We start from the raw sequence: 11,404 nt of genomic DNA on the forward strand, positions 1-11,404 counted from the left end.
TAATTAATCAATAAAGGTGTTGTTTTATATGCTGGTTTCTCATCTGGTGATTATTTCGAGCTTCCACCAGATGAAAAGAGCCTTTTTGCGTAACAGGTAGAACATTCAATCTAGCCTACTAGCCAGGGCAGTCACCAGAAGGCCACAGCAGGGACAAAGGAGCCTAGTGTTGTGGAGATGTTAGATGGGAGCTTTGGGGAATAAAGATGGATGCTCCTGAAGGCTGTAATTCTAAACACACTTACTAAGGGATTAAGCCCCATAGAACTCAACAGGACTGACTTCTAAGTTGATATAGTTTGGATCAGAGCTTGGAAAAGTTACTTTTTTGAACTACAACTCCCATCAGCCCAATCTAGTGGCCGTGATGGCTGGGGCTGATGGGAGTTGTAGTTTAAAAAAGTAACTTTTCCAAGCTCTGGTTTGGATTGTGCTGTTGGTAAACCTTGACTAGGGTTCTTCTGCAAAAACATCCATACCTAAGCAGGGTTGGCAACCCCCTGCCTGGAATACCCTGCCCTTATCTTTTAACGTGGCTGCTCCAAACTTTTTTTTACAGATTTGACCCTTTACATCAGAAAGAGGTCTGAGAAATGAGTAAGAGTAAGAAGTATCTTTTAAAATTGTTCTTTTCAATTCATTATTGAATGAACATCATACCTAGGGCAGATCCACACCATTCATTTAAAGCACATTCAACACCCATTTGAAGCACATGAATCCCACCACAGAATCATGGGAACTGCAGTTTGTTAAGAGTGGTGAGAACTATAACTGTGAGGGGGAAATGACACTTCCCAGAATTCTTTAGGGGAAGTCGTGTGCTTTAAATGCGAGTTGGATGTGCTTTACACATATTGTGTGAATCCGCTTAATAAATTTTGCCTGCATGTAAATTGTTTTAATTAATTTTTCAAAATGGAAATGAGCTATAAACTGTAGTGGGTGACCATGGGCTACTCACCATCTCTCAGCCTATCTGCCCCTCAGGATGAAAACAATGGAGAACCATGACTACCCAAAGGCATACTTAAAATGTAAAGGAAGTATTGTACAACCATAGTATGAAATCGGATACTTATAGGGACACAGCATGACAAAACTGGGTGGAAGTAACGAGTGGGGTGCTCCGTCCTGGGCCCAGTACTCTTCAACATTTTTATTAATGACGTGGATGAGGAGGTACAGGGCATGCTTATCAAATTTGCCCATGATACAAAATTGGGGGGCATAGCTAATACCGTGGAAGACAGAAACAAAATTCAAAGGGACCTTGATAGGCTGGAGCATTCGGCTGAAAACAACAGAATGAAATTCAACAGGGATAAATGCAAAGTTCTACACTTAGGAAAAAGAAACCAAATGTACAGGTATAAGATGGGGGATACTTGGCTCAGCAGTAGGACATGTGAGAAGGAACTTGGGATTGTCGTTGATCACAAGCTGAATATGAGCCAACAGTGTGATATGGCTGCAAAAAAGGCAAATGCTATATTACGTTGCATTAACAGAAGTATAGTTTCCAAATCATGTGAAGTATTAGATCCCCTCTATTCAGCACTGGTTAGGCCTCATCTTGAGTGCTGTGTCCCGTTCTGGTCTCTGCACTTCAAGAAGGATGCAGACAAACTGGAACAGGTTCAGAGGAGGGCAAGGATGATCAGGGGACTGGAAACAAAGCCCTATGAGGAGAGACTGAAAGAACTGGGCATGTTTAGCCTGGAGAAGAGAAAATTGAGGGAAGATATGATAGCACTCTTCAAGTACATGAAAGGTTGTCACATAGGGGAGGGCCAGGATCTCTTCTTGATCATCCCAGAGTGCAGGACACAGAATAATGGGCTCAAGTTGCAGGAAGCCAGATTTCGACTGGACATCAGGAAAAACTTCCTAACTGTTAGAGCCATATGACAATGGAACCAATTACTAGAGAGGAAGTGGGCTCTCTGACACTGGAGGCATTCAAGAGGCAGCTGGACAGCCATCTGTCGGCAATGCTTTGATTTGGATTCCTGCATTGAGCAGGGGGTTGGACTTGATGGCCTTATAGACCCCTTCCAACTCTACTATTCTGATTCTATGAAAATATTTATATAAGCATGACTATCAAATATGTTTATTATTTATACAACCTGTAAAGATATTTATAGTGCAATCCTATGTTTGTTTACTCAGAAGCAAGTCCCAATGTATTCAATGGGGCTTACTCAACCAGGGAAAACTGCAGCCTCAAGTGATAAGGAACTTGTTCTTTTAACAAGTCTTTTAAGTTGAGACCTTATCCCAGTCTGTGTCTGTGTTGGAATTGCTTTTTAATATGTTTGTAAACCTTTTCTTAAAAAACAAAAGTTTTTAAAGCTTTTAAAAATGTTTTTAAAGATGTTTTGTTTTAATATATTTTAAAGTCTGTTTTTATGATTTTTAAAGTGCTTTTAGTGCTTTTGTTTGCCGCCCTGGGCTCCTACTGGGAGGAAGGGCGGGATAGAAATCAAATAATAAGTAAATAAAAATAAATAAATAAACTTCATTCACCCAACCCAAAATTCAGAATCATGCCACTTTAAGCTGTTTTCCAGCTGTTTATACTTTTTGTGGTTATTGGTTTTTAAAGTGATTTATTTCATATCGTGAGCTGCCTTGGTTTGCAATCACCAACCACACACACACACATATGCAGGTGTAAAAATACACCCCATATAATAGTTTATTGTCAAACCAGTTGGTCATTGAGGAACATTTTTGTAATAAAATCAGTATAAGTTTCCTACATAATAAAAACTGTGATAAACCCTGCCTAATTTCTTTAAAAATAGGGTTGGAGGGGGAGAGAAAGATTTACAACACAAACACAAGTCTGCGCTATGTTTACTCAAAAGTTCCATTCATTTAAAGCACAATCCTAACCACGTCTACACAAAAGTAAGTCCTAATGGAGTTCAATGGGGTTTACTCCTGGTACATAGGATTAGAATTGCTTTACTCCCAGAAGAGCAGATATTGGATTAAATACTTTCATATTTCATAGCCCAGGGTCTGACTCTTGGACAGAAGAGGAAAAAAAACATTAAGCCATATTACTTACGCAAACTGCAAAAATCTTAAAGCCACCATTTCCTGATGTTGAAATTAAGCCTAGGCATGCCTGGATCAACAAGTCACAACCCTGGCTTCATTGGCTACAATCCTGAAAGGGCAGGGTTACAGCCAGAGCTTTGAAAAGTTACTTTTTTAAACTACAACTCCCATCAGCCCCAGCCAGCATGGCCACTGGATTGGGCTGATGGGAGTTGTAGCTAGAGCAAGGAATTGTTCTAAAGATCTGTAAAAAACAGTTGCGCGGGGTTGGTTGACATTTTGGTGTATATCTTGGGAACCAGACCACCAAGAAACTTAATTTTTTTTAAATTGAAGCTGAGAGTCCGGAGATTAAAGGGTGCTAGCCGGAGAGGCCCCCAAAAACCAGAGACTCTGGCCGAAAACCAGAGACCTGGTAACCCTACCTACTGCCCTAAAAGAATAGCTTCATCGTGGCTCATTCCATGCTCACATTTCCCTTCCTGTCCATTCTTGAAATGTGCATTCTCATAAACATGTTTTCCTCCAGCTCTACACCTGCTCCTCAAACCACAGAGAGTCCACCAAAGAGCAGAGGCAGTTCTTCCCTTTATAATTTCCAAAATCATTGTAATTTATTCCACTTCTTGCAAAAACTCAAGGGATTTACCTACCAAACCACACCTTTGAGACAAATAACAGAAATGACAGAATGGAGAGTAGCATGATGTAACTTTCTATAACAAGCCTGAACAGCTGAGTGTGTATTTAAATGACTCCTGCCGTGCCATTGAGAGGTTTGGCTGAGCTTTGAGGCAGGCAGGGGCTATGTCAGTGTGAAGGTTTCACATCATCTCTCGGGTCATGAAGTCACTGAGGCCTTGGTCTTGCAGGAGACATAGAACTACTTCCCCTTAGCTGGTTCCTAAACAACAGAGGCAATGGCAGTTCTGCCCCCCTCCCAATTTAAAATCTCTTTCCCCCCCCCCAGGATCCAGCGGGGTCCCCCTCCAGCTCTGCGGCTCAAATGACACAAGGCAGCTCGTGCACACACAAAACCCAGGAAGTGCCCCCCCAATAAGACTGCCTGCTCTACGGGGGGAGCCGGGGCAGCTTCCCCAAAAGCACCTCGCCAGGGAGACCCTGCACTGGCTCTTTCTCTGGCAGCGAAAGGGGCAAAGCAGCAGCAGGAGGAGGTAGTGACCAGTTTTAAAGGGCTCTGGGGTCTCCCCAATCACTCAGAGAGCAGATAAGGGGGAGCTGAGGAAGGGTGGGCCAGCACCAGGGCTGGCTGGGGTCTCCCAGGCCCTCTCCCTCCTCCCCCAAGTCAACTGCAAGGAGACCCCCTCCCTGCACCCCTCTCCCCCTGCACGGCCCCATGGGCCTGTGCTAATGCGCTGAACTCCCCGCACCAAAGTGAGGGGGGGAGACAGGTGAGCTTTTGCAGCAACAAAAGCCCGGTTCTCCTTCCCCCTCCAGCCCCTTGTAGATCTCTGATCTCTCCAGCATGGATTGCATGAACCAGGGATTCCCAAAGGGGGGGGGTCTTCCCCCATTTTCCCCCAACCCCCCCCTCTCCATGTTGCATCCCAATGCCCTCTGTAAGCGCCAGCCTCCTGTTCTCCAAGGCTGATTTCTCCTCCCAGAGGGAGGGAAGGAATGAAGCCGCCCCTCCTCCTCATTCAGTATTGTATCTCCCCCCCCTTGTGATTAAAACTTCCCGCCTCTCTAAGAACCAGAGTGCAGTTCATTGGCCCTTTGGAAAACTGAGATGCCTCTCCCCCAGAGCGATGCAGGAAGTTGCAAAAGACTTAAAGCTATTACTGCAGCGAAAAGTGGCTCTACCAAATATTAATGTGTGGGGGTTGAATACTTATGCAAGCAACATATTTCAGTTTTGTATGTTTCTCACAAACATTTCCCAACATAAAACCAATGTCACCTTACAATAATTGATTTTGAGTTTCAGTGTTTCAAAATAAAATATACAGAACGAAATTACAATGTACCATTTGTAATTTAGTAATATGAGAGCATTGGTCTGGGGTCTGATTGCTTTTGCAAAGCATTGTATATCAAAAATGCCACAAATAAAAACAATTTCACATGGTTAACACATAAAAACAATTAAAATAATTTTAAAATCCAATACAGATACAGAGTGGGATAAAGATCTCCCCTTAAAAGGTTTGTTGAAACAGGAAGGTCTTCAAGAGGCATCAAAAAGAAAAATAGACGCCGCCTAATATGTAACAGCAGAGAGTTCCGAAGGTAAGTGCCAGCACACTAAATACTGCATTCATCATACAGAACAGACCTACTGATTAGATATGTGCCAAGAAGCCCTCTGCTGCAGACTGCAATGACTGGTTTGGTAGATAGCAGGTGAGACTATATTTTGGGTATCCTGGACCAAGCTACACAGGGCTTTAATATTTGTAGCCCGAAAATTTAAATTAACTAAAAACTTAACATTGCTAAATATTATCTTGGACTACATAAATTCCACCAGCCCTATAGTTTACCGATGTAGGGCAAGGCTCACACGAAAGTTCTCTGTACATTCTATTACTTTAAATGTGTATTCTTTGAGGACTAGTAAGGTTACTCCTTACACTAAAACTGTTCCCACACTCACTGCATTAAAATGGTTTCTCCCTTGTGTGCGTTCTTTGATGAATAGTAAGGTTACCCCTTTGACTGAAGCTCTTTCCACACTCCCTGCATTTAAATGGCTTCTCCCCTGTGTGGATTCTTTTATGAGTGGTAAGGTAAGAGTTCACCCTAAAGCTTTTTCCACAATCCATGCATTTAAATAGTTTCTCCCCGGTGTGGCTTCTTTGATGTAATGTAAGCTTACGCCCCTCATTGAAGCTCTTTCCACACTCCATGCATTTAAATGGTTTCTCCCCCATGTGTGTTCTATGATGTAAAGTAAGGCTTCTGCTTATACTGAAGGACTTTCCACACTCCATGCATTTAAATGGTTTCTCCCCCGTGTGTGTTCTATGATGTAAAGTAAGGCTACTGCTTACGCTGAAGGTCTTTCCACACTCCATGCATTTAAATGGTTTCTCCCCCGTGTGTGTTCTTTGATGAATAGTAAGGTTACCCCTTTGACTGAAGTTCTGTCCACACTCCATGCATTTAAATGGTTTCTCCCCTGTGTGTCTTCTTTGATGACTACTAAGGTTACTCCGTGCACTGAAGCCCTTTCCACACTCCATGCATTTAAATGGTTTCTCCCCTGTGTGCGTTCTTTGATGAATAGTAAGGCTATTGCTGACGCTGAAGCTCTGTCCACAGTCTCTGCATTTAAATGGCTTCTCCCCCGTGTGTGTTCTATGATGTAAAGTAAGGCTATTGCTTACGCTGAAGCTCTGTCCACACTCCCTGCATTTAAATGGCTTCTCCCCTGTGTGGATTCTTTTATGAGTGGTAAGGTGAGAGTTCACCCTAAAGCTTTTTCCACACTCCATGCATTTAAATGGTTTCTCCCCAGTGTGGATTCTTTGATGTAATGTAAGCTTACCTCCCTCACTGAAGCTCTTTCCACACTCCATGCATTTAAATGGTTTCTCCCCCGTGTGGGTTCTTTGATGTTTAGTGAGGCTACCACAGTCAGTGAAGCACTTTCCACACTCCCTGCATTTAAATGGCTTCTCCCCTGTGTGGGTTCTTTGATGTGATGAAAGGTCACAGTTCTGACTGAAGCTCTTTTCACACAGGATGCATTTAAATGGCTTCTCTCCTGTGTGGGTTCTTTTATGTACAGTAAGGGTACGGTTCTCACTGAAGCACTTTCCACATTCCAGGCATTCAAATGGTTTCTCCCCTGTGTGTATTCTTTGATGTTTAGTAAGGTTACCCCTTTGATTGAAGCTCTTTCCACATTCCATGCATTCAAATGGTTTCTCCCCTGTGTGGATTCTTTGATGTTTAGTAAGTTTACCGCTTAGAGAGAAGCTCTTTCCACATTCCATGCATTTAAATGATTTCTTTCCTCTGTGCATTCTGTGAGGCAAACTCTGAGAAGTAGAGGATTTCTTCCTCCCATTCTTTGACTGGTTTCCTTCAGATGGTTTTGGGCTCCTGTGATTTTCAACCATCTCTTTTTATGCTTCACCCTTGGCTATTACCAATGACACCATCGGTGATTTCCTATAATTCTCATTCTTCTGCCCATCATCTGCTGAGGGGGAAGAAGGAGAAAAAAACATAACGTTGGAATTCCAAGGCAAAAACAAAGCATCTCAGCACAGATCAAGCCCAATTAGCTGCTGCTGAATATTGGCATCTCCACAATTCTCCCCTGCTCTGTTTGTATGCCCACCTGCAACCCAAGTTACCTGAACATTCAACAGTCCCACACAGCAAAATGAATTCCTTACAGGTCCATGTATCATTTGATGTCACCAAGCCCTGATGTGTCTGATTTTTCCTCCTGCCGCCAGACAACTGTGGTATACATTTCTTAAAGAAAAATGTATGCAATAAGTAGCAAGGAGAAAGGGGAAAGAATGCTGTGGAAGGGGCTGAACTGGGCATAGCTCACTGCTTCTTGGTTCTTCTGAATGTAACTGCGATCAGAAGAGGTGCTCAGACAGAAATACAGGAACACAGGAAGTTTCCTTATACTGAATCAGACCATTGGTCCTTCTAGCTGCATACTGTCTACACTGGGTGGCAGCTGCTCTGCAGGTGTGAGATGAGGACGCTTTCAGGGGCCTGAAGATTCCAAGGATTAAACCTAGGAATTTCTTCCTAGAACCAAATGTGCCCTACCGCTGAGCTAAGGCAGCGACGCCCCAAGACCAAGATTACATGAGGTTGAGATGATGCTCTGAATCATAGGGGGAACTCCTTACCAGCTAACACACAGCGGAGTGTATATTTCACTGCCAGCCTTTTAATTTAGCCACAAGTCCTGCATCAACGATTTGTCCCCATTATAACATTTCCCCAGATATTTTTCAAATCCGTACCTGCAGATATCTCCCCTTCATCAACGCCCCATCCAATGGGAGCTTGTCCTTCCAGTGAAGAGATGAAGCCCTGTTTGGATATTTCTTTCAAAGGAAGAGACAAGCTGGTTAGTTCTGAACCTAAATTATCCAGGCATTCCATGTCCACCCATTGCTGTGGCCCCTTCCCAAATTCCAAGAAAGGCAGGATCGGAGATCTCCTGGTGATGAATAGACAGGCGTATGTGGAACCCACTGGCACTTGTGAACTGGCAACTGTACATAAAGCTCAGCTCAGTGGCAATATGGAAACCATTCCAGGTAATTAATTTGGGGGATTTCTCAGCAGACTGATAGGAAACTTCAGCCTGGAGGCCACCCCTCCCTTCCCATGTATCCAGAGGAGGCACACAGAAATCAGGCTGCCCAGGACCCCTTTGAGAGGAAGGGTGGGTCAGAATCATTGTGGGTGGCGATACTGGGCTCCAAGAGTAATTAAGTACTCGAGACATACTGTATGTAGACTTTATAAGTATATTGTGTGAAATTCCTGAATAACATACTGTATTACTTAATAAACATGGATTTATATTATTCTGATTTACTGGCTATGGGCAGAGTTGATGTATGCTCACATATATCCACATAGAAATGTGTAGTCAATGAAAAGCATAATCTCCTTCAGCTGTGGAACGCCATTATTTTTCCTCATTTATCCTCAGTCCTGAGATAAGTCTCTGTGGGGCTTCCTCTTTAGATCTGCCTGTTCAGATACTCTGCTGTTGGAAACTGTGCAAGCCCAGGTGAGTGCAGTTGCTGACATACAAGGACTCTGAACAGCTTTAGGCTTAACGGAAAAGGTGAAGAACCCTCAATACTGTGCACAGGCAAGAAAGAGGTCGTTTAAATGATTTCAGTCCAAAAGAGGAAAGGTTGTCATAAAGGGTGACTTTAACTACCCTCACATGGACTGGCTACATATGTGTTCCAGTCACAACAAACAAGAGAGTCTATAAAAGAGAGATGTCTCCTGCAGTTTTCGATCAGTCTTTCGTGGACTGATCTACTGTATCCAGCAGATTATTGCCTGGAAATTCTGAGTCCCTGTGGGTGAGACTTAAATATATTAATTCTTTTCTATCTATGTGTTAAGATATCTAGACCATGTAAGTAGAAGGGGGGGGGTTAAGGTGTTGGACTACTACCTGGGAGACCAGGGTTTGAATCCCCACACAGCCATGAAGCTCACTGGGTGACCTTGGACCAGTCACTGCCTCTCAGTCTCATGAAAACCCTGTTCATAGGGTCACCATAAGTTGGAATCGACTTAAAGGCAGTACATTTACATTTAGATAGATAGATAGATAAAGATAAAGGTGTCCCCGCACTTGTAGTGCAAGTTGTTTCCGACTCTTAGGGTGACGTCTTGCGACGTTTACTAGGCAGACCGTATATATGGGGTGGGATTGCCAGTTCCTTCCCCGGCTTTTCTTTACCCCCCCCAGATAGATAGATAGATAAATATAGATATAAATGGCACGCTGCTTTCCTCTCTGCTCAGTTTCCCTTGGGATGCTTGACCTACAAAAGGCCTTCATATTTAGGCCCTAACTCTATGTCAGACCCCTCCTCATTTCTCCCAGATGGTTCTCTAGGCCCTTCTCACCTACTTCGCCCCCCCCCCAATCCGGCCTTCACTCTCTCCCTCTCCTCTCATATCCTCTCCTGCTTCCGCAAAGCCTTTCCTTCCTGGCCAACCCAGAGTTGCTCCTCCAATCTGTGAACAATTTCAGGCTCTTGTTACGGGGCCTTAACCCACGTCTGGGTCACAAAACAAAAGCCTGTGCGCATACTGATCGGATATCACGGCCAGGACAGCGCAAATCGGCCTTGTGCATGTGGCCTATTGGGCTTCTGCTGGGAGGAAGGGTGGGATGGATAGATAGATAGAGTGGGAGTGCATGAGGCCACTGGCACAGTGGGTGCACAAGGTGGAAAGCTTAACAGCATTCTTGCCTACCTTACAGGGTCGTACTTTGGGCAAATGAGATAAGAATATCCATACAATTTATTATATTTTTATATTTCTACCAAGGCCTTCCTCTCAGGGGTCCACAGTGGGAAATAAAGTTTGATGCCCCCCTCCCCTTCGTCTACATAATAACGCTGTCACTGAGGCACAAAGGCAATGCCCCACCTTTGGGTGCTTTTCCTTGCCAAGGAATCGCACAAGGCCAATTTCCCTCCCTCCCAAAATGTCTGTCTATTCCTTTGCCCCCCCCAATTTACAATATTTCCCCCCCTGTCAGGACCCCTCCAGCTCTGGGGCACAAACGATACACAGCAGCGCGCATGCACAAGAAGCGCTTCCCCCAGTAAGGCTGCTTGCTTCGCGATGGGGGGTCGGGGACGGCTTCCGAAAAAGCCCCTCGCCAGGGGAGCCCCCGCAGCGGCTCTTTCTGCGGCGTTGAAAGGGGCAAAGCAGGAGGAGGCCCGTTTTAAAGGGCTTTGTGGTCGCCCCCAGCTCTCAGAGATCAGATAAGGGGGCTGGGGGGAGGGGTCAGCAGCAGTGCTGGCTGATGGGGGTCTCCCAGGCCCGCTCCCTTCTCCCCTGAGTCAGCTGGAAGGGGACCCCCTCCCTGCCCCCTCTCCCCTGCACAGCCCTTCGGGCTTTGCTAATGCGCTGATCCCCCGTCGAAGTGGGGGGGGAGGCAGGTGAGGTTTTGCAGCAAAAAAACCCAGATTCTCCTCTCCCCCCCCCTTCCAGCCCCTTTTAGATCTCGGAACTCCCCAGCATGGATTGCATGAATCAGGGATTCCCGGGGTGTGTGTCTTTTCTCCTTTTCCTCCAACCCCCCCATTTCCCCTACCAAGGGGCGTCACTAGGGCAGTGCGGCAGGTGCGGGCCGCACCGGGTGACACCACGGGCCGCCCCCCCCCAGCCGGCAAGAACTCCCCTCCTCCTCCGTCCCGGTAAGCAGAGTAAGCGAGCGAGCGGGCCGCTCCTGGCTCTGCCGCCGCGCCGCCTGCGTCTCTCACTGCGCTGCGAGGAGCTCATCGGATCCCCACCGACGCAGCCCGTCGCCAAAGAGTCCGCGGAGAGGGCGGCCGGCCGGGAAGCGGCTCTCGACTCGTTCTCGACTGGACGACGCCGCTTCCGCCCGCCCTCCACCCCACTTCCCTTCCTCTCTAGGAAGCACGTTCCCTTTCCTTAACCCTTCCGCGGCCGACCTTCTCCTCCTCCGCCTGAGAAAGGCGCCTCCTCCCGGCACACCGCTTTCCCCTGCAGCCCCGGCCGGGCTGACTTGTCCTGACTCCCGAGAGACTCCCGCTGGGCGAGGCTTGCCCAGGAGGGGACCCTCCCTCGCTCGGGTGGAGCCGCGGCC

At 46.0% G+C, this 11,404-nt stretch overlaps 1 protein-coding gene across 1 annotated transcript; it reads right to left on the reverse strand.

Moving 5' to 3' along the window:
* Positions 1–4,424: 4,424 nt before the first annotated feature.
* On the reverse strand, positions 4,425–11,182 carry LOC133381776 (zinc finger protein 420-like). The gene is made up of 3 exons (XM_061621226.1): positions 10,889–11,182; positions 8,040–8,123; positions 4,425–7,246 (listed from the first exon to the last, which is right to left on the reverse strand). Exon 3 carries the CDS (start codon positions 7,161–7,163, stop codon positions 5,697–5,699), a length of 1,467 nt encoding a protein of 488 aa, XP_061477210.1. The 5' UTR covers positions 7,164–7,246; positions 8,040–8,123; positions 10,889–11,182; the 3' UTR covers positions 4,425–5,696.
* Between the last annotated feature and the right edge of the window lie 222 nt (positions 11,183–11,404).

The sequence above is a fragment of the Rhineura floridana genome, chromosome 3 (assembly GCF_030035675.1).
Source record: "Rhineura floridana isolate rRhiFlo1 chromosome 3, rRhiFlo1.hap2, whole genome shotgun sequence".
NCBI classification, from domain to species: domain Eukaryota; kingdom Metazoa; phylum Chordata; class Lepidosauria; order Squamata; family Rhineuridae; genus Rhineura; species Rhineura floridana.